The 21,778-nt window shown below is 39.0% G+C and overlaps 1 protein-coding gene across 12 annotated transcripts in view; it reads right to left on the reverse strand.

The window, feature by feature from the left end:
* Nucleotides 1–21,778, reverse strand: part of LOC119657910 (inositol hexakisphosphate and diphosphoinositol-pentakisphosphate kinase) — a 73,407-nt gene that overhangs the window by 20,979 nt on the left and 30,650 nt on the right. For 8 of the 12 annotated variants that reach the window (XM_038065086.1, XM_038065085.1, XM_038065092.1 and 5 more), the window contains 14 exons: nucleotides 20,024–20,227; nucleotides 19,827–19,967; nucleotides 19,685–19,775; nucleotides 19,476–19,630; nucleotides 19,191–19,278; nucleotides 10,472–10,676; nucleotides 9,917–10,198; nucleotides 9,671–9,859; nucleotides 9,511–9,614; nucleotides 8,592–8,757; nucleotides 8,323–8,520; nucleotides 2,841–3,774; nucleotides 2,694–2,786; nucleotides 2,370–2,637 (listed from right to left, as the gene is read on the reverse strand). In XM_038065086.1, the coding sequence (XP_037921014.1) occupies nucleotides 2,370–2,637; nucleotides 2,694–2,786; nucleotides 2,841–3,774; nucleotides 8,323–8,520; nucleotides 8,592–8,757; nucleotides 9,511–9,614; nucleotides 9,671–9,859; nucleotides 9,917–10,198; nucleotides 10,472–10,676; nucleotides 19,191–19,278; nucleotides 19,476–19,630; nucleotides 19,685–19,775; nucleotides 19,827–19,967; nucleotides 20,024–20,227 (3,118 nt within the window). The remainder of the gene's footprint in view (nucleotides 1–2,369; nucleotides 2,638–2,693; nucleotides 2,787–2,840; nucleotides 3,775–8,322; nucleotides 8,521–8,591; nucleotides 8,758–9,510; nucleotides 9,615–9,670; nucleotides 9,860–9,916; nucleotides 10,199–10,471; nucleotides 10,677–19,190; nucleotides 19,279–19,475; nucleotides 19,631–19,684; nucleotides 19,776–19,826; nucleotides 19,968–20,023; nucleotides 20,228–21,778) is intronic. The other 4 variants (XM_038065089.1, XM_038065091.1, XM_038065090.1 and 1 more) reach the window with 4 other exon arrangements.

Raw genomic sequence — 21,778 nt, forward strand, 5'->3', positions numbered from 1 at the left:
GATGCCACCGTGATGTCACTGATTCCTCCACTGAATGCATTGACAAAACGTTTGGTTTCTACTAAATATTCTTATAGTCTCGATCCTTTTGCAGATTAACATGTAATGTTTATGACATTCTGCTGCTACCCTTATGTCTTTACTTTTGTCATGCCTTTACTCCTCGATAGCTCTAACAAATGTTTCATTGGGAATTTCATCGACGTCATAAGGAAAATAAACTTAACTTTAATTAACGGGGTAATTTATCCGTTGTGGTGTTGCCATCACATAGTTCGTTAAACAGGAGAGCGTGGAGGTCTTTCGAAGTCAGCGAGTAGGAAGAGGTCTAACACTTCTTGATTTCCCCAACAACAACCCTTGATACGGAGAAACAAAATGAAAATGCTGTTGGCTACACGTCCGGTTCGCGCACCTTGGAAGTCAACACTTGTAACGTGACAGTCCCAAATCCGTTGTAGAGCCCGTGTGTTCCCCAATTTTCTTAATATTTTTCTGCCTAGCAGCATTCACGTGGAAGTGTTAAGGTTATTTTGGACATTAAGTTGTTCCAGAACCTCAGCACCATTGCGCTCCTTATCTGGAAGCTACAAAAAGAATTTTCGAGCGATAGCAGCTCAAAGACTCTTATATCGAAGGAAAATCTCATATGAATTTGAAGTCCAAAGCGGAGTCTGTCAGGATTGTACCTTGTCATTGAAACTTTTCCTTCTCGTCATCCATGACGTTCTTTATGTTGCTTTGATGGCATGACGTGGAAGATCACAGATTTCTCAAATGTTTCAACCACGCTGATGATATCCGTTTGCTCCCCAATTGAGTTATGAGCCTTGTCCAAATGGTTTTGGATTTGGAAAGGGGCTAGGCAGAGCCAGGACTGAAGATAAACAGATAAACATTTTTTCTATCTGCGTTAATAGGCAGAACATCGAAGGCGTCAAACAGTTTGTATACGTAGGTAGTGTTGTTTCTGCCATTGTTCCCACGGAATTTGATATCGCACGACACGTTGAGAAACCATACATACTCTGCCTTCGCTGTTTTGTATGAAAATCTGGAAATGCAGCTATCTCAATAGCGGCATCAAGTTGAAGCTGTTCTTCGTAGTATATGCGAATAGTACATGGCGTTTGTATTACTCAAAAGTTCAAGTTTTATCAATGGATGTCTGCGTCGTGTTGCTGGGTTATTTGGGCCTAAGACAAAACTAATGAAGAACTTGGTCGGAGTATCGGTTAAGCTATGCATTGGAACAATTACAGAATAGCTTGGTTGCTCAAGGGCTACGGAGCGTAGAACAGTGAAGAAGGAATGCAACCATCTCGGAAAATCGTGGGGAGAGTGGATAGCGGCGCGTATGTCCACATGCAATAAGATTGTAAGAAGCACCGATGAACGGTACAATCGTCGACTTAGTTGAGCGTTAGCCTCTTAGTTAACAATGGAAGTTTTCAAATAATGGGAGACACAAACTAATCCAAGAGGGTGATTTAGCGGCTCAAGAATTATTAATCAGGATTAATAGATTCTGTATTACTAATTAGCCGGTCTGTTGATAGCATTCGTCAAATTGAGGGTGATTTTCTACAAATTTCAACCTAACGCACAGAATATATTATAAGGGATATGTTCACAGTCAAGCCAGCGTTTTGATGGAAACCATAATTTCCAACAATTTTTCACAATTCGCCAAATTTGAAGCCGTTTCATTAATATTGTTTCTTTCAAAAAAATCAAAAAGTAGGCACATTCAAATTAAAAATTAAATAGGATTATGAATATGCTTGCCTTTGCATTTACACCATTGCATTTGCATATCATCGCGATATAAAATTAAAATTGTTTTAGCATATTTAATAATAAATTCACTTCAAGCACTGAAACGTTTTTCTCTATTCTTTTCCTTTTCAACTGACATGACACGAGTTAGTACTTTCTTTCTACTAACTAGAAAATTATTATCACAAAAAACTTGTCATATTTTTACCTTTTTTCAAATGTTATTAAGCTGAAGCATTGCGTTTTGCTTTGGCATTTTTCGCAAGTAAGCAAGGAGATTTGTATTATATTTATCGATTACGTTTTTGTTTTTCAGGTAAAATACAAAATTCGCCAATTGTTGTTATTAGGACAAGAAAAAAAAATTAAATGAAAGCAATCAAAATCATTGATACCACTTTTACCCCTCATCACAGGTATTCATGCCAGTGTTAAAGAATATATATATATATATGCCACGCGAGACAACGTTTTTAAGGTATTAACATTATTATTTTCAAAAAAAAGGAAACTCAAGTTCTGCGTTAGAGCAATAGTTAAAAATAGCATTTGTTTCTTTATTTTGAAAACGGGGACAATATAATAATTACCTTTCGTTTTTGGATGCTGTTGTTCATATGATCGTGAACGAGGTTCAGCGTCGGGGCTCAGGGCTCGATTGGTTCCCAACGACCCTGACTGTTTGGCTTGTTGAGCTGCGAGTTCCTCACTAAGTCGCTTAGCAAGATCCATTGCTTCGTGGCCACATACAGTATGATGCGATCCAATCGGGATTGGTTTTGATGTCTTCAGATGCTTTGGTCTTGTATTTTTAGGAAGAGCTCCCACTTCACTTGTTTCTTCTGGCGAGGATGCTTGCTGCAGAGAATATAAAGACTTACTAAACTGAATTTATTAAACGTATGGCGAATTACCTCGCTTGGGTTTTTAGAATTTCCAGGCGGACTTTCCTCCAAATTGATGTCATTCTCTTCATCAATTCTCGTTGGATTGTTCTCTTCTTGGCTCTAAATACGAACAAATATAAGAAAACACTTTACTAAATATCAAATCATTCTTACAACATTTTTCGATTGACCAGAATCATTACGACTATGAGGTCTGAATCCCGGACCTGGTGGCAAATTCTTCTGTACGCAGCAATTAACACCAGGACTGAAGTGCAATTCAACATGAAACCTTTCTTCTGAGCATGGATCCTTGGTGGGATCTTCATACAACATGATTACAATTTGCGACATATAGTTTAGTTCAGACACCATAGAAATATATTCCATGGCCCGACGCCATTGCTCATCAGTTAGTACGTTAAGTAAACCACCGAATCGTAGAACGGTTAGAAGTGAATGTACATGGCTTTCACTAGTAAAATATAATCTTGTGCGTACATGCCGGCCGGGACTTGAAACTCCATGACTGTAACGAGGATTCAACCGATTAACACTTTCGTTTCCAGCTTCCTCGATATTTCGTTGAAGATCTGCTTTGATCTTTTTTAGTAAAGGTGTGCATATGCCCTGCCCTATTGTCAACTTTTCCTGTACGGTCAATCCATATTCTTGTGGTATAACGATATCTGCTAAGTACTTTGCGTATATATAAAGTTCCTCAGCTTGTTCGTACTGAAGGGTATGTTGATTATGTTGCAAATCGTACTTTATACAATCGTAAATATCTGGAATTTTCGAGATGTCAAAGGTTTTACTTTTTGTAGAGAAGTCCTTTTCTATTTTTTCCCATCGTCGACCCATTAAATCCCACGTTTCACCGTGGTACAGAATGGCATCTTTCGTTTTAGGATCTTCTTTTTTAATGGCGATAACTGCTAATAGTGACTGAATAAGAGACTGAACGTGGGCACAGCATTTTACAGGATTTTTAACAAAGTCCAAAGCTTGATTTATACTAATACTGTTTGTAGGATTGATAGCCTCTCGATCTTCTACCGTGAAATCGCGATCAACCTGCATCAGCTCGTGAAGACGATTTTTGGCCCTACAGAAATAAAATAAATTGGATGATTGGCAATCAGAAATTTTAAATAAATTGAATGAAACTATACGATTGAGGCGGCTGCACATTTGAATCGTGAATTTCGGAAAGGATTCACCACAAATTTGGGTAAATAACGACGAAGCTCAAAGGGTAGTAGGTAAAAAAAATCTTTCCACCTAATTTTCAAACACCTTGAAAGGAATCAATTTTTGTGTGCCTCCTTAAAAATTTGCAAAACCGAGATGGAATTTTTTGATATTCATGATTCATTTGCGCTTTGAAGTAAGATAGTATGTTGGATTGCAAAAAAGATTCATTGTTGTTGTTTATATTTGTGTTGCATTCAAGAGCCCTGGCAAACTAACAGTTTGGTTGGTGATACGGTTCACCATTACTTTCTGGAAAATGGATGACAGACAAAAAATACATCGGCAGCTGTGTCGAAATGAAGGCTGTTTGTCCTGAATTAATTTTTGGTAGTTTATATTAATAGCATTAGTGGTAATTGATTTGGTTTGCAATGTTAGATACTTTTGAAGTGAGTTAACAGCGCGCATGGCGTGTATAATCGTTCGCGGACTAGAATTGTATCTCTTATCATACCAAGACCACCAAGTCAAAAGGTAGTATAGGTCCCAGGGCGAAACGTGGATTGGTACCCACGATGGAGCATAAAACCTGGGAAACGTCTGCTGAACCAACATCAACAGCTCTACTACCAAACCCTATCTCCACCTCCACGTGGTGATCGCTGGGACTTTTTTCTTCATGAAAAACTGCAGCCGGAGAAGGATGAAGGCGAGTCTCCCCCGCCTAAATACGGGAAAAAATGTACCAACTGGTCCTCCAGGTTGGGGGTTGGGTAGGGCTGACAACCCTACACGGAAAACCGATGTTACGAAGCTAGGGAAGAGGCCTCGGACAGGATGGATTTTACAACGACGAACCCGACAACGACAACGGATTAACGATTTGTGCATTTTCTCATGCAACGTGCGCTCCCTGTACAGAGATGCAGCTGCTGAGCAGCTAGCCGATAACCTATCCCAATATAGGGCTGATGTAACAGCGTTACAGGAGATGCGTTGGGCAGGGAACGGTTTCCTAGAGAAGAGCCGCTACACCATATATGATAGTGGCCATCCAGTAAACCATGTGCTCGGAGTAGGTTTCTTAGTTAGCCAAAAAATGAAACCTGCTGTTATCGACTTTGAAAATATAAACGTTTGCGAGACAAGTTTAGAAATATAAGCCTCATAAACGTTCACGCCCCTACAGAGGAGACTGCAGGATACCTTCTACGAGGCAGTTGAGCGGACCCTCGAAGCCTGTCTCAAGTATGATATCAAAATCATACTTGGAGATTTCAACAGTCAAGTAGGGATGGAGCCCGTATTCAGGCGATACGTCGGCTCCCATAGCTTACATAGGGATATCAATGATAACGGACTGCGGATTTTTCAGTTAGCAGTATTGCGCGAAATGGTTGTTGGACGTACCTGGTTTGCGCAGAAAGCGGTCCACCTCTCCAGACGGGCCCACTTTCAACCAAATTGACGTGCTGATTGAACGCGGCCACCTCTCAGCCTTGATGAATGTCAGAACATATAGGGGGGACCAATATAGACTCGGGCCACTATCTCGTTGGCATAGTGCTCCGAGCTCGAATTACGACACCACCTACAATCCCCTCTGACAATCAGGTGGGAGTGAATACCGAAGCCATTCACAACACAGCTCTTCGCAACACCTATAAAGGCGAACTGGATGCCGCAATAACCGCAGCGAACAGAGATCCTGGAGATGAAGCATCAACAAATGATCTTCACATTCACCTGAAGAACGTTATCATAAATACGGGCACCAACATACTTGGCCTCAGCCGCAAAAAGAGTCGGAACGGCTGGTTTGACGATGAATATAAGCTGGTAATGGAACGGAAGAATGCTTCATGCCGAGTAATGCTGCATTCTCAAAGGACGCGGGCACGTGCGGAGAAGAAAAAGAAAGCCTGGGAGAACCAACAGGTCTGTGAACTCGAAAAGTACAGGGAGCAACCGAACCAGGTGCGCAAGTTTTACCAACAAGTCAGCAGGATGAAGCCTTACACACCTCGATGTCCATCCTGCCGAGACAAAGAGGGAAATTTGATTTCCAACAGAATGGGATCATCAAACCACACTGGTCAAACGGGAAGAATAAATATACGAGACTACAACTTTGAGAAAATTTCTCCTATCTAGGGTCGAAAATCATAACCGATAACAGCTACGATGATGAAATCCGCGCACGGTTGTTGGCAGCCAACAGAGCTTATTTCAGCTTACAAAAACTGTTCCGCTCGAAACGTATCACCATAGGGTCAAAGCTGTTACTGTACAAGACTATGATCTTGCAAGTCATCTTGTTGTGTAGTGAGGCTCTCAACATTTGAGGCATTGACACGGCATAGGTATTTAGTACTCTATTTGCAACTTAGTATAGCCAAAGAAGCGTCCGAAATATTAGAGCCAAATGTTACCATCGATGATGATAGTAATCCGTTAGGTTCACATGCTTTTCAGCCGCAGCAGATAACAATCTTGATTGGGGAAATTCTATCCCTCAAAAACTCCTCTTCTTAAAAGGAGATAGGCATCCTTTTGGCGATCTCCTAACAGAAAATGAAATTGCTGGGAATGAAAAGTTTGAAATCGTTCTCTTTCACTTTATCGTTGCAAGCGAAAGCTTTTGCTGTATGCGGTATCAAATGCCACTTTAAATCTCGAAAAACTCCCCCTACTTTACATCGATGATGCCTTTCTGTGATAAAGATTTCACTGCTTTGAAAAAGTGTAATCCGTTGACATTTTTCCTCATTTCGTTGGATTTGAAGATTTTATCCACTGGCACCGGATAGCCTTTATCGAAAATGTTGAAATTAAAAGGAATCGTATCTCCGATTGTGGGTTGAAAAAAAATTGGAATATCACCACGTTGAGCAGAGGTAGGGAACTACGTTCGACCAATTTGTCATCGAAGGCACAGAGGGTCTTCCTATGAAAGGGCGAACTTACTCAAGGGGTACCCTGGTCAGAAAACTGTGACTAATCCAAAAATTTAAAAAATGATAGTCTTCGATTCCTTAGAGAATATTTGAAATACTTGAGAAGAGAACAGAAACAATATATTCGCACTGTTCGTTAACTTCCACACTTCTAAGCCGCACTTAATGAGGGCTGGAAGCGAAAAAGTGAACCCATAGTTTAAAGAATCCATTTTGTAGCATTTACCAAGGATAGCAGTTCCTGCAACTAGAGATCTTTTGGAGCCCCCAAAAAAATCTTTACTTAGTGGCCGCAGTCTGACTCTAGCTACAGCTGGACAATCCCAAAGATAGTGCCTGAGGGTTTCCCTCTTCCCTACGCAAGTTCGGCCATGTGAATTGTAGGATATGCCGAGTCTGAGTGTGTGGCTCAAAAGCTGCGGCCATCGTTTTTTTATAGGAGGACCAAATCCTCCTCGACACGACGCAGGTGGTGAGTCTTCACTTCAATTCCGCAGAGCATCTTTTATATGTCGGTAAGAAATACTATGTCATATTCTTGAAACATATCGCCGGTTTTCTACCGTACCCCGATCGGAAAGCCCACAAAATCCTTTTGTCCTTTGGGAAGGTTTAGAGCCCAGTCTAGGATGTCACCATGTCTATAGGGCATTGTTGCCCAAGCTCTGGACTTATTGAGTCAGATAACACTGCACGATGGATTGCGTGTAATATGGAGGTTCAAAGGGAGGGGGTTTAGGAGTACATTGAGTACATCCGCTGGACAGCACTGTAGAGTCCCAGTAGCACCCGCACATGTGGTTCTTCGGATCCTATTAGGCTTGGTTCTATTGCATTTCTTACTTAGCGCCACACAAATGGAACGGTATGTACATTAGGATGGCGCGCGCTACGGATGTATAGATCTAAAGAACTATATTCGGCCGGATACTCCATATCCTTGTGAAGTTCTATACAGGCTATACGGGCATTCTTAACGCTTAGTTCTATGTTTAATCTGCAATTAACTTAGGATCAAATTTTTCATATTGGAGGAAAGTGCCAATTTTTGTGCAATTAGTCGCAGAAGATGTGATTTGGATACCTTTGTCCTTTGTTTTGCTTAGCTTCTTGTCGAGTCCACATCTTGCAGCTCGCCTTTCCCAAGACGCCTAGATTAGATTGGATTATCCTGGTTTTTAGCATGGATACTATTCATTGCGTAACACACCCCACCAATCAATTTATGACTAAGATCACGACAAGCGATTAGCAGTTTAGTTTTAGATTAACTCAATTGTTCACTTTATTTATTGAGAAAATAAACTTTGCAAATCGAATAACAATTCAAATTGATTCCACTCCTATGTAGAAACCTTTTAGTTAGTCAATAGTTTTAGCCAAGCAATTCATGAAAATTTAGGCTTTATTTTATATTTAATCTAGTCTAAGAAAAAGCATGTTGCTCTCGAAAAATTTCCCATCCTAAAAGCGGTGATTAAGCAAATATAAAAAATACTTACATGTTTTGATATTTACTAGAATCACAGTCATTGTCAAGCAGACCGTTTGTGTTAGCACTTTTAACCATTTGCACAAGAATTGGAGTCAGTTCACCTTCCAATGCTAGTAAACCTTTTGCAAAGGCGGCAGCAGTCATCTGAACACGACCTTCATCTGATGCATAGATTTTCAAATCGTGTCGAAAAGTCGAATGGAGTCTGTATTTTCAACAATAAAAAATAATAAAATAAAATATAAATAAATAGAATAACGTAAATGTTTTAGTTACCTTAGCAGACCAAGACCTTGAGTTCCGGAGTAGTCATGTCTTCCTTGCCCTCCTGGATACATGCAACGAAATATTCTTCCCAATTCTTCAGCTTGAATACGACCAGCAGGTGTCAATTCCCCACCCCATTTCAAAATCAAAACTAATGAGGGATCTTTTGGCGCGTCTAGTTAGAAAAATAATTTAGAAATCAATAAAATATGGCATTGTATTCGGTGGAAACAAACGGCAAGCGGCTAAGCATAGTTATCACTAAAAAGAGTGAATAAAATAGATCGCAATAAATCTCTACTAGAAACGATAGCTATTTCCATTTATACGAATATTCTAATAATTTTTTGATTAATTTGAAAATGTTTAGTGTAATTTATGTTGATTATTGCTTCATAGGTTGTTGTGTGTTGTTGTGTTGTCTTTTTTTTGGAAAAAGTGAACGGGACACATTCGTGCAAGTGGTTTTAATTAACATAAGTGATAGTGAATTGCGAAGAGCATGTGCGATTGTTTGTGTTGGTGTAACTAGATGTGAAAATAAATTGGTAGAGTAAACGAAACAGCATTTTCAACTAGCCTGACTGAACTTTTAATTAACATGGTTATTTAGGGCCCTGTATGTCGTTATTTTCATATTTGTCCATTGATATGAAAATTTATCTAGAATGGAATATTCCATTTGATCTCCATGGAAAATCCAACAGACGAAATGATAATACAAAGTAATGATAATAATCATGTTTACATTAACGAAAAAATAAAGCTACTTTTGCCAAAAAAGGGCCATGATTCGAGAAGAATCAAACGAAAAAATTTCAATCGACCTAACAAAGAAACGACTATAAAAATGAATACCACGTTAGAAGAACAGTCACTTTGATTTTATGCGCACAACACTGAAGCAATGTAATGAACTTGAACCTACTAGATGAAATATTGTTACCATCATCAGAGCTTGACCCTCTTGGACGTCCCTTCGGTTGATATTTCATTTGAACTTTTCGATTTATTCCGGAAAAGTGACCATACCTAAAGTGGTTCAATCTGTAGATTTTTGAAAATAAAATGGATAGGATTCTACATACATCTCAAGAACGCTTTTTAGTTGTTCCAGTTTCCCTTGCTTCTCCTCGATTTCCGAATCAGCTGCTTTTGTCTGTATTTCCGCCAATAGCGATCTTGCTATATCCAATATTTCCTGTAGTTGTTTTGGACGTTTCAATTTCACATGACCATGTTTGTATCCATCATATTTCTCAAAAATTTCAAAAAATCTGTAGAAATCAATTTCAATAAAGTTAACAAGGAAATGTTATTGATAACGAACTTACTTTGGGTGTCGCACTTCAACTTTCATCTTTTGCTTTGGTGTTCGATCACCGTGTCTTATCACCGCCACAACACATCTTAACTCCATCATTTTACCGAATGTTGTTGGCACAATTGGTGGATCGTCCAATTGAAAAGGTACTGACCACGGAATATGTAGAGTTGGTGTCAATTCGCGTAGTATCATATTTCCTAAAATCTTGGCGCAGTCATCGTAATATTTGTTGGAATTCTTGACAAAACTAAAACCATTTACATCACAGACATACGATTTACCATTTGCTCTGTAACGGGGATAAATAAGTTTAGTTGAAATTTATTGTCGCGGTGAGTATGTATGAGGCACTTCAATTATTATATTCGGAATGGAATTTTTTCTAAATTTTTATAAAAAATCAAGAGTTTATTGTGAAGCTGACAATTTATTAAAAATGTTGCTTAGGTTTCACTTTCTCGCGAGAAAACGTCAACGAATTTAACAATAAGAAAAAGTAAATCTTCAATCATTCAGAGTATAATTAATCGTTATTGACTGTCGATGAAATAATTCTGCATACCTTAGTAAATCGAAACCACAAACTGTTTGTTTGAATGCCAAACATACTTTACGCGATATTAATTTCTCTGCATTACTCAATATGACAGGGTATCGAATTTCTTTGCCTTCGCTGTCGCGTTCCACTTTACCATCCAGGGCGGGACTTTTTCTTGCCTCCGCATGAGCATAGTCTGGGCCGACCGTATACACTTTGACGTCAGTACCTGAAAAGCAGTTGCAATTTGAATTTTATTTTAAGATTATATTTTATCCGATAAAGAAAGGGGAGACTCATTTCACTAGATAGTCGGGAAGCAACGTTGTATTGCATTTATATAGAAGTTGGGGTAGTTGGTTACTGTTTTAGTGGTGATAAAAAATGGGGGTCAGGATTTAGGTCTCGAATGGAGGAGTATTAGGTGTATGTTTTTAGAAGCATTCCAAAATATAGACCAAAATGCAAAAAATAAATTTCGACTCAACGGAATCTGAATTTATCGCAATTTTCTAAGTACCTCAACTGTTATACCATTACAACTGCTTTTCAATAACACATGGTGCCATGGTGCGACATATCTAAGCTTAATTTCCGGTAACCTAAACTAGTCTCATTTTCCAAAAATATAAAAATTATTTAACAAAAAACGCATCGTTGCTCCTCTTAATATATTTGTTAATAAATTTAATTTACATTTCTCTTAAAATTACCCTCCTTAATCTTTGGTAAACTTCGAATACCAGCCGAACTTAAGTCAAAAACGTAACAAATAAAATAAAAAATAAAACCCTGATCTGTACCAATTGAAATGATTTGATTATCCGTCGCGGGATCCATTTTACGGAATTCGGACATGGCTGGACTCTTTCTACCTTCGGCATGTGCATAAGATGGTCCTACTGTATAAACTTTAATATCCATGTTTCCTGAAAATGTATATACACTGAACTTGAGACGGTTTTGATTTCCGGAAATTCAGCTTAGTTATTTCGCATTAAGGCACGTGCGGACAATATCTGTATAGAATACCAAATATCTTTTGTGTGTTCATTTCTTAAAGTATGTTAGATATTAGAATGACGGTAACAAGCACATAATACAGTTTATTTGGAGAAGCACAAATATTTTGTTAGATTTTATTTACTACGTAAACAGAATATAGCTTATCGATGCACATGAGTATTTGATACGAGCCCATAACCAGTGTAAGTTTAAGTTATCTTGTTTGTGTGTAGATTATTGATGCTTGTTGTTCTACTAAATTTTGCTTTTTGTGACGTCAAGAAAACGATATGCAATTCGAAGGTAAATTTGAATTCTGTATTCTTGTAATAATTTGGATATTCTATGAGTATAGCTTTCAAATCAGGATCAGCAAAGCGGGTGAAGTTTCACGTTTCACATTTGAGGATTCCATATGCCAGTTTGCAGATCTTTTCAAGCCCCAGCTGGTGGATCATTAATTAGGTTTTTCTGCAGTTTTCACATAATAGCCGAGTTACCGACTGACTGACTGTTTCAATTTTTATGTAAATTGTTTTATTTTTAGTCACATTTATCATTTGTTTTAGCCAAAAAATAGTGAACACATTGAAGATAATATTTTGAATGAGTAGCATTTATCACTATTTACGGAAGATGTTCATTGGTTATGAAGGATCTTAAATCCACATCTACTTGATGTCGGACCGACCCAATGGAGAGCGACTTACAGCAAAACAAAACCTTATTAAAATCGGTCCATCCGTCCGTCTGTCTATCACACGCACTTTCCTCAGAAACGGCTATACCGATTGACACGAAATTTTGTGAGAAGGTGGAAACTGTGAACGCCCAGACATGCAATGGGTAATATCCTTGTACGTTATACATACAGTATAGTCTTGTTGGGTATCGATTACTGTTTTTTGATGCCAGTCTTAATTTTGATATTTGCTATAGAGGCAGGGAGTGGGAGGGGTGGAAAGTGATGATTTCTTTGACGGACCCATTCTCAGAAACTACTCAATCGAAAAATCTGAAAAAACTCATAAAGCTGCCTTTATATGGTGTCCAGGCCTCAAAATACTCTCCATATCTATATCTGCTCAAATTAAATTAATAATAGTGCATTATCATATTTTTGGGGAAACTGACTAAAACCCTCCTTAAGTTTATCCTAGAGTTAAAAAAAATTTATAGTAGTATAGAACGTAGTCTACGACAGAGGGATGCCCTATCATGCGTCCTCTTTAACCTGGCCCTGGAGAAAGTGACCCGTGATTCTGAGGTAAATGCGAGGGGCACGATCCTTTTTAAGTCCACCCAATTACTGGCCTACGCTGGCGATATCGACATCATGAGAAGAACGACCCGAGACATACAAACTGCTTTCATCCAGATCGAGCAGGCGGCGCGATATCTTGGGCTGCATATCTATGATAACAAGACAAAATAAATGGAGGTAACGTCAGCTCCAAAAACCAACTAGCCAACAACATCAAACCACACTGGTCAAACGAAAACAATAACGATAGGGGACTATAACTTTGAGGCCAATGAAAATGTCTCCTATCTAGGGTCGAAAATCACAACCGATAACAGCTATGACGAAATCCGCGCACGGTTGTTGGCTGCCAACAGAGACTATTTCAGCTTACAAAAACTGTTTCGCTCGAAACGTCTCACCATAGGGTCAACGCTCTTCCCGTACAAGACAATGATCTTGCCAGTCCTCATGTATTCCTCGGAAACTTGGGTTCTTAGTAAGAAAAATTCCGAAGAATTTTTGGCCCCCTACATGAGGATGGATGATTCCGTAGCCTACACAATGACGAAATCTATGAGCGATAAAAGGACCGTCAGGTTGTGGATAAAATTCGGCTCAATAGGTTACGGTGGGCGGGTCACTTAATCCGTATGGATGAGGATGATCTAGCTCGGAAAGTCTATAAGGGCAATATCTATCGTAGAAAAAGAAGACGGGGCAGACCCTACCTGAGATGGAGCGAATGCGTAGGTCAGGACGCCAGACAGCTTTTAGGGATATCAAATTGGTGGACCTCGGCGCAAAATCGAGATGTCTGGAGTTGCTTATTAAGGCAGGCCTAGACCGGATACCGGTTGTTGCACCGTTGATGATGATGATATTCCATTTAGCAGCTTCTTTCCGGCAGTAAATTGTGGATAACCAATTTCGTTTTTTCTCCAGATTTAAGTTGAGATATTGGCGTCTCAATTTTGATGTAAATTGTTTTATTTTTGGCCATATTTATCGTTTCTTTTAGCAAAAAAATTATGAAAGTTCTTCCAAATATTGAAAATAGAATTTTAATGAGTAACCTTTATCATTATTTACGGAAGATTTTTATTGCATTATATGAATTGTAGTTATAGTAAAGTGATTTACAAAAGAGCGTCCCCAAGTAATAGATAGGTTTCATTTTTCACATATAACATTAAAAAATCTTCGTCAAATACGTTTCATGTGGCAGTCACACGTCTCGGGTTCGGCATCCTTTAAAGACCACTTTAAAAATCTTGACCGTTAGAATCAAAAGCCACCTATGAGACTAGCATGCGTGTATGAAGCATTAATGCCGGGCCTAGAGAGGCATCAAAACTGCTATAACAAATGTCGAGATAAAACTGGTATGATATGACTGGTATGATGATCAACGATCTTGCAAAATAAAGTATGAAAATTTAATGGCAGCATCACTTTTTCTTTTCGTCGCTGCTGATGATACCAGCAGATTCAGGTTAATTGTATGTCATCCACATGATAACACACTCCGCTCAAACAATTATCCTAGAAACTCATTCACGATCAAAATCATTAAATGAGGTATAAGCAACCCTACATGATCAGAGGGGTATTAAAGCTCCTGATAGTGATTGAATACCGATGGAATTATGGAAAAAAAGACGGGGCATACTTGAGAACTGTCCGAATAGCTGAGTGGTTAAAGCACAAGGCGATTCAAATCTCACTGGTGGCAGTGGAATTCGCATCGTGATTTGACGTCGGATACCAGCCGACTCAGCTGTGAATTAGTACCTGAGTCAAATCAGGGTAATAATCTCAGGCGAGCGTAATGCTCACCACATTGCCTCCTACAGTGTACTGTAGTGTACCGTTACGGTCTTGAATGAAGTGCTCTAACACACTTCAAGGCCCTGATCCAATATGGATTGTTGCGCCAACGATTATTATTATTAATAACTGCAGAGGACTTGGAGATGAAGCATCAACAAATGATCTTCACAACCACTTGAAGAACGTTATCATTGATACGGCCACAAACATACTTGGCCCCAGCCACAAAAAAGTCGGAGCAGGTGGTTTGACGATGAATGTAAGCTAGCTACGGAACGGAAGAATGCTGCATAAACGCGGCTATGCGCAGAGACTTATCAACTACTTAACATTACTTAACAATCAAATTATCAATTAACCAACTGAAGACAGCGGACAAATGCTGCTACCACCAAGCATAGAAGAAACAGTCCGTGCAACTCATCGGCTTAAAAACTATAAGTCGCCAGAAGCCGATGGAATTACAGCCGAATTGGTTAAATATGGAGGCGATGAATTACACTAAATGGTTCATCAACCGATGCTCAAAGCATGGCAATGCCTGGTGACTGGAAGGGGGATATCACATAGCAATTATAGAGGTATCACGTTGCTGAGTACCATCTATAAGATATTCTCCTCTATCCTGCTAGGCCGGATAGGCCCATATGCCCAGAACATCTTTGGCCCACACCAAAGGGTCCCACCTTCTCAAAAATTTCGTGTCAATCGATATAGCTGTTTCTGAGAAAACTGCCTGTGACACATAGACAGACAGACAGACAGACAGACGTATACAACAACCTGCGGGGTTCCACAAGGATCAATCCTCGGTCCTCTCCTGTGGATAATAATGTATGACGGAATTTTAAAGTTGCAACTTCCCAAAGGAGTGACAATCATTAGCTTCGCAGACGATATCGGAGTAACTATCGTGGCATTGATGAGATCGAGGTACTCACAAACGAGGCAATTTTTGAAATCAGGTCTTGGCTAGAAGAAGCTGGTCTGACACTCGCGGAGCATAAAACCGAGGTAGTCTTGATTACAAAGCGAAGGAAGCAGACGTCGATAAAGATCAGGATAGTAGGGCAAAGACTGAAATTCAAGGCTCATCTTGAAAATTTAGCAACCAAGGCTTCCGGAGTGGCTACATTGTTGGCAAGAATGTTACCAAATATAGATGGTCCTAGGCAAAGCCGTCGGCTCCTGATCTTGAGTGTTGTTAGCTCCATCTTGCTTTATGCAGCTCCAGTCTGGGCATCGTCTTTGAAGGTGGAAGCAAACAGAAGAAAAATCTCAGCCCCATACCGATCGAGGGCATTACGTACGTCATGCGCTTACCGCACAACTTCAGATGAAGCAGCTTGTGTGATAGCCGGCATGATCACCATTTCCATCTTGGCAAACGAGAGTCGACGCCTCTCTGACCCATCATATGCAATCAGCGAGTCCTATACCAATCGTCGGCAATTGGCACGAAGTGAATCTATTTTGGAATGGCAAAAAAGGTGGGATGATTCACCTAAAGGACGCTGGACACACAGGATTATTCCAGATGTCTCTAAATGGATCAAGCGAAGGCACGGTGAGGTTAGTTACCACCTAACTCAATTCCTAAGCGGACACGGAGGGTACCGTGCATACCTTTATCGCTTCGGGTGGGACAACTCCCCGTATTGCCCGACATGCGTGATGATTCCGGAAGATGCGGAGCATGTTGTTTTTAACTGCTCGAGGTTCGCTCCACACAGAGCGGAGGCGGAAATTGATGCCGAGGCACGGTTGTCACCCGAGATATCGTGTACCACATGCTAGCCTCTGAAACATCTTGGAGGGCGTTGGAAAAATTAATGAATGCGATCCACAATCTGCTGAGGAGGGAAGAGCTTCGGAGGAAAGTTACAAATAACGACAGAAGCCGCAGTTCATAACTGATCCTGCCCCGCGATGTAATTCCGAAATGGCAGTCCCGCGGGGTAAGCGAAGGAGAAGGAGGTGGTTTTAGTGAGTAAAAGTCTCACATAAACGTATGGCAGGAGCCAGCGGTAGGTTTTGAACCTTTCCACCTTCCAACGTATAAAAAAAAAGACAGACAGGCGGACAGACAAACAGACATTGAACTGATTTTAATAAGGTTTTGTTTTGCAAACAAAACCTTAAAAACATCTCACCATAGGGTCAAAGCTCTTAATGTACAAGACTTGCCAGTCCGTATGTATTCCTCGGAGACATGGGTTCTTAGCAAAATAAAAACTGTGAACTCTTGGCCGCGTTCGAGAGAAGAATTCTCCGAAGAATTGTTGGAGGATGGACGATTCCGTAGCATACATAACGACGAAATCTATGAGCGATACCATGACCGCCTGGTTGCGGATAAAATCCGGCTCAACAGGTTGCGGTGGCCGAGTCACTTAATCCGTATTGATGAGGATGATCCAGCCGGGAAAGTCTATAAAGGCAATATCTATGGTAGAAAAAGAAGACGAGGCATTGGTGATAAAAAGTAGATCACTTACCACAACTTTAAGTAACAATGATCGTGATCAAATCATGGTGAACTGGGGGCAACGATGAACAAGCCAGGATTGGTGACAAAGAAGGTTCGGTTATATTGGCATGAAATCATCTACTATAAGTTGCTCTCCTATGGAGAAACTCTTAATTGAAACCTGAACTGGCAACAATTGAAACGTATCAAAGAAGTAATTATTCAAAGCGGCCAATTCCAGCCAACAACAGAGCAATTGTGATGCATCAGGACAATATCAAACCACATACATCGATAATAACTCGCCAGATGCTCTGCGAGCTTGATTGGCAGTTTCTTAAGCATCTACTTTATTGTCCAGATCTAGCATCAAGTGAGGACCATCCGCTCATATCTAGGCCAACGAGTTTGCTGGTGAAAAATTTGGCACAAAAGAGGCTTGTAAAAATAAACTGCCTCACTTTTCTGTATTTGTATTTGAAGAAGTTAGTCCCCGAAATACTACGTTTGTTTTTAATTCAAAAGATACTCATTTTTACTAAAAATTTGTGAGAAATATTCGATGCTACTGAAGCCATTCGTTAGAAAGTAGTCACAATACTGGATCGATACGTTTGACAATGCTATATTGATGATCGCCGCAAAATCGCGCGATATCTGATCGCTGTGGCAGATCACTTTCTGTGTGCTAAAGGCTTTAAACTTTATGAAAGATATGGGGGAAAACACCGTTTCAGAATATGGTTTCAGAATTCTCGCGTATTATGCTTGTAATGTATATTAAATATTCAGGTTTGCAAGGAAAAGCCCTGGCTCGGCGGGTAAATCATGCGAGCTGCTCCTGAAATTACAAAATCAACTTAATTATATTTAAAGACTATATATATAGCCAGGCGCCGATCCAGAGAGAATTATCCTTTCTACAGGCCCGTCAATATTTCATAGTCCTAATGTTTGCTGTTCACCTTTTTCGTGTAGTATAGAAAATAAACACAGCTTATTCCCTATTGTTACTTTTTTCTATTCAATTTCCAATGAGATTGTTCATGAGTTTCATTACCATCGGAATCAATGCTGTGCAAGTGGTAAGCCTATAGCAGCGGGACAGTAGAAAAACTAACACCAATCCCCATCACGACTGAGATTCAAACCGATAGAAATGAGATCGTGAATTTCGCATGCAACAATGTCCACCTAAATCATTGCGTAAATATTTCAGTTATTCTTTAGGCTATAAATGAAAGATATGGACGGCGGTTGGTTTTCCTATATGCTGACTCAAAACAATTATATGCATGAAAATATTATTTTACTTATTTCTTTCGTAATCTCGAAATTCCTTTGACAAACGCAGTCACTATATTCCCGGTTCAATAAGCTCCGGTTGTGTTTAAAGAAACAAAGGGTGTTGTTGTATCTTTCAGCGTATTCCGTTGAGGTTTGCACAGAAAAATCAGAAAAAGTGATTATAAATAGAAGACAGAGGTGAGGCAGTGTCTGATGAGTTGCCTCTGCCCTGGGCGAAACCGTCAGTCAATCGTCATTGTTGGAAAATGAATTCTAAGTACTTCATAAGCCTTCAGTTGACTATGTACTTAAAAAATCGTTCTTATAATATAAATGAACAAGATTAGTACATTAAAATTTAGCTATTGGTTAAACTACGTGCAAGTAACTTTGTTCTGGGATTACAAATAAGGAACATTCTAAGGAAGATACAGTCATAACATGGCATTTATCGTAGTTGAGTTAATACTTTGTTATCAGCTTATTTTTTCGAATATTTAAAATTACCCAACACCATCCCAGAAAATATTCGCCAATATTTTCCTTGTTAACTGTTAAATATGTATACCAAATATTTCCATGTATCCGTGACTTAATAATACGCTAATATGTATATAAATGATTTAATATTTGATATAGCATTGAGACAAAAAGAATGTGTTTTTGAACATGTTATTCCCTTCCTATATGTTTAATCGGACCAAGTTAGAATTACTAACATTAAAATGAAATATGAAATAATGCGGGTTATGAAATGTTGTACATTGATATCTATTCAAGAGTGTTATTCAGCTACCATTACGGCTACATTCCCACAGACACTCTCCAGCATACATTCCTCACGCAACTTAGAAGTAAAAGTATTTGGTCCCGAAATTTAAAATACATAAAAAGAAAACACTTACCATCTGTTGGCATGAAATCCTCATATATGAATGAACCCGTCTTTCTAACTCTGGATTCCGGTGAATAAACACTACTCCGGCTACCAATCTAAACGAATATTAATGTGAAGTATGATTACTATGTACCATCGAGATAAATTATATAATTCAATATACAATTTTCAAAGTTATGTGGACAGTTTATTCCATTGTAAAATGGTTTCAACTAAAAAGTTGCAATTCTTTTCTCTAATTCATATTCTATTATTTTACGTTTATATAAAAAAGCAGAAACTATAAACTTACTTTCCGAAATAGTCGTTGGCTACCACCGCCAGCAGATGTCGGGTAATATATATAAATATTATGGTCTTCGGCTGACACAGGCTTCTCAACGAATGGTTTGTTGAACGTGACACCATTCACCTCAACATGATCTTCGGATTCGACTAATTCATGTTCTAAATGAAAGTAAGAATTAAAAATATAAACCAATAATTTCATGGATGCCTTACGTTTAGGATCTGGGGAATCCCTATCTAATACAGCATATCTAGGAATTTCAATTCCTTCACTTTCCAAAATTGCATAAACTTTTCTACGATCCTACAAGACATTTCGTTCATTAAGTAACACTTGGCAAACTACTATTACTACCTGAATGTCGTATTGCATGTGGAGATTGTTTATAACGTAAGGTTTCCTAAGTTGAGCGTACTGGATAGCCTTTTCTAGTGGGAAACCTTTTGAGTGAAAGGAGACCAGGCAATCACATATTGGCCAGTTTTCAACAGGTTCCTGCAACAAGTCAACTTTAGTCTAAACAAATAACGCTTTAAATAGATTGAAATTACTTTTAAAATAACATCCTCCTCAAATACCACCATTTTAATATATTCGAACTCTTGTAAGCGCGTTAAAATTTCTTTCATCGGTTTGGATTGGGACTTCTTTGCCATCGCACAAATTCCGACAATGACTTGCTTGCCGGAATTGGACGAGACGCTACAGTCTGAATCCATGCCATCGTTGTTGTCTCCGCAAACATCAATGTCACCCTGAAATCCAAGGAAAATACGAAAGAAATAAATTTAAGAATACTTTTCTTCATATAAACGTAAAATGTTGATTGATTTAGATTCGATTTCTTTGCACAAAGTGAAACTCAATAAAAATTCATTTCTAATTCATTGGAAAGCAAATAAGCAATTGAAAAGAAATAAGAATGGAAAAGGAAAATTTGCGAAGACATAAAATGTAATGATTTAAATCATTATTCAAATATTTCTTTAGAAGGCATCTGGATGGAAAATCTGAAATTCACTTTTCAAAATTGGATTATTCCAAACATATCCAGTTAGAATTTCTTAAATCAATAAATTGACGCAATCTTTTAAATGCTTCGCTGAACTTAATTTAATTGCATCAATTTAGAGTGAATTGTTTATTGTTGGCCGGTCAACTATCAATTCATTGGATCAAATGTTAAATTTTATGTTGACCGGATTCATGGCACTGTTTGAAATGACTTTTCATTGCCAAAGTTTTGTTATGGTTTTGTGGGGGAGTGCTTCAATTAAAGACATGAAGATAATTAGCTAAGAAACTTAGGTGTCATTAAAACGACATTTATGTGCGAAGCGTAGGTTGTGAGAGAGACTATGATGCATGAACAATTGAAATATCAATTAGGTTAAGACTGAGTCACACTCCGCTGTATAATATCTGTACTTGGCCGTTAGAGAATGTAATAGTTAATAACATATTTGAAAGTCCTTAGGAAATTCACCACCAAAGTCCAGGATTCAAGTCCTAAATCATACGTATTAGTGTGTTAACCTGCAGATACGTTATTTATAAATATTTAAGCTTATGTGGGCGTTTCATAACTAAAGGGCAACCCTTAGCTCGGCTGGTTTAAATTTACCTGTAATTTAAGCTAAATAAAATTATTATTTCTTAGGGATCTTTAAAAACCCTTACCAAAATGTTTGCAGTCGAACAAGCTGGGTAAACGAACACATCGTTTTACTGAGGAGTAGGCCAGGGGCTAATTTCACGACTTGGGTGAATGCGAGCATTATCTCCTTGGGATACTGAATGGAATTGAGAACAAGTCGGGAAACCGGAAGCTTGACGCTTCAGGTATAAAAGGTTTTGTGTTTCCCTATGTGAGAAGCATAAGGCAGTTCTCCATTGGCAGGTAGCATTGACTCGAGATGTTTAAATTGCTCAGTGCTGTCAGCTTCAATAACCTGCCCAGAACTGAGCGAATTGAATATCTCGGGTCAATGTTATCAGCTAATGGAGACCTGCGTTTTGCTTCACGCATTAACGCAACCGCAACGTTCCACAAATGATGTTTTTTGTGATCGATGTATCAGCGACCGTCTCAAATCTAAAATTTACCGCAATGTCGTCCGTCTGCCTCTCTCTATATTTCTGAGTGTTGGCCGACTATAAAAGACGTCTTGTGGTAAAGGAGACGAAGATGTTGCATTGCACTGGTGGCGTGACATGTTTTGATCACGTTCGAAATGAGGATATCCGTGATCGATATGGGGTTACACCGATCGTGGAAAAATTGCGAGTGAGGCGTTTTCGATAGT

The sequence above is a fragment of the Hermetia illucens genome, chromosome 5, assembly GCF_905115235.1.
Source record: "Hermetia illucens chromosome 5, iHerIll2.2.curated.20191125, whole genome shotgun sequence".
Lineage (NCBI taxonomy): Eukaryota > Metazoa > Arthropoda > Insecta > Diptera > Stratiomyidae > Hermetia > Hermetia illucens.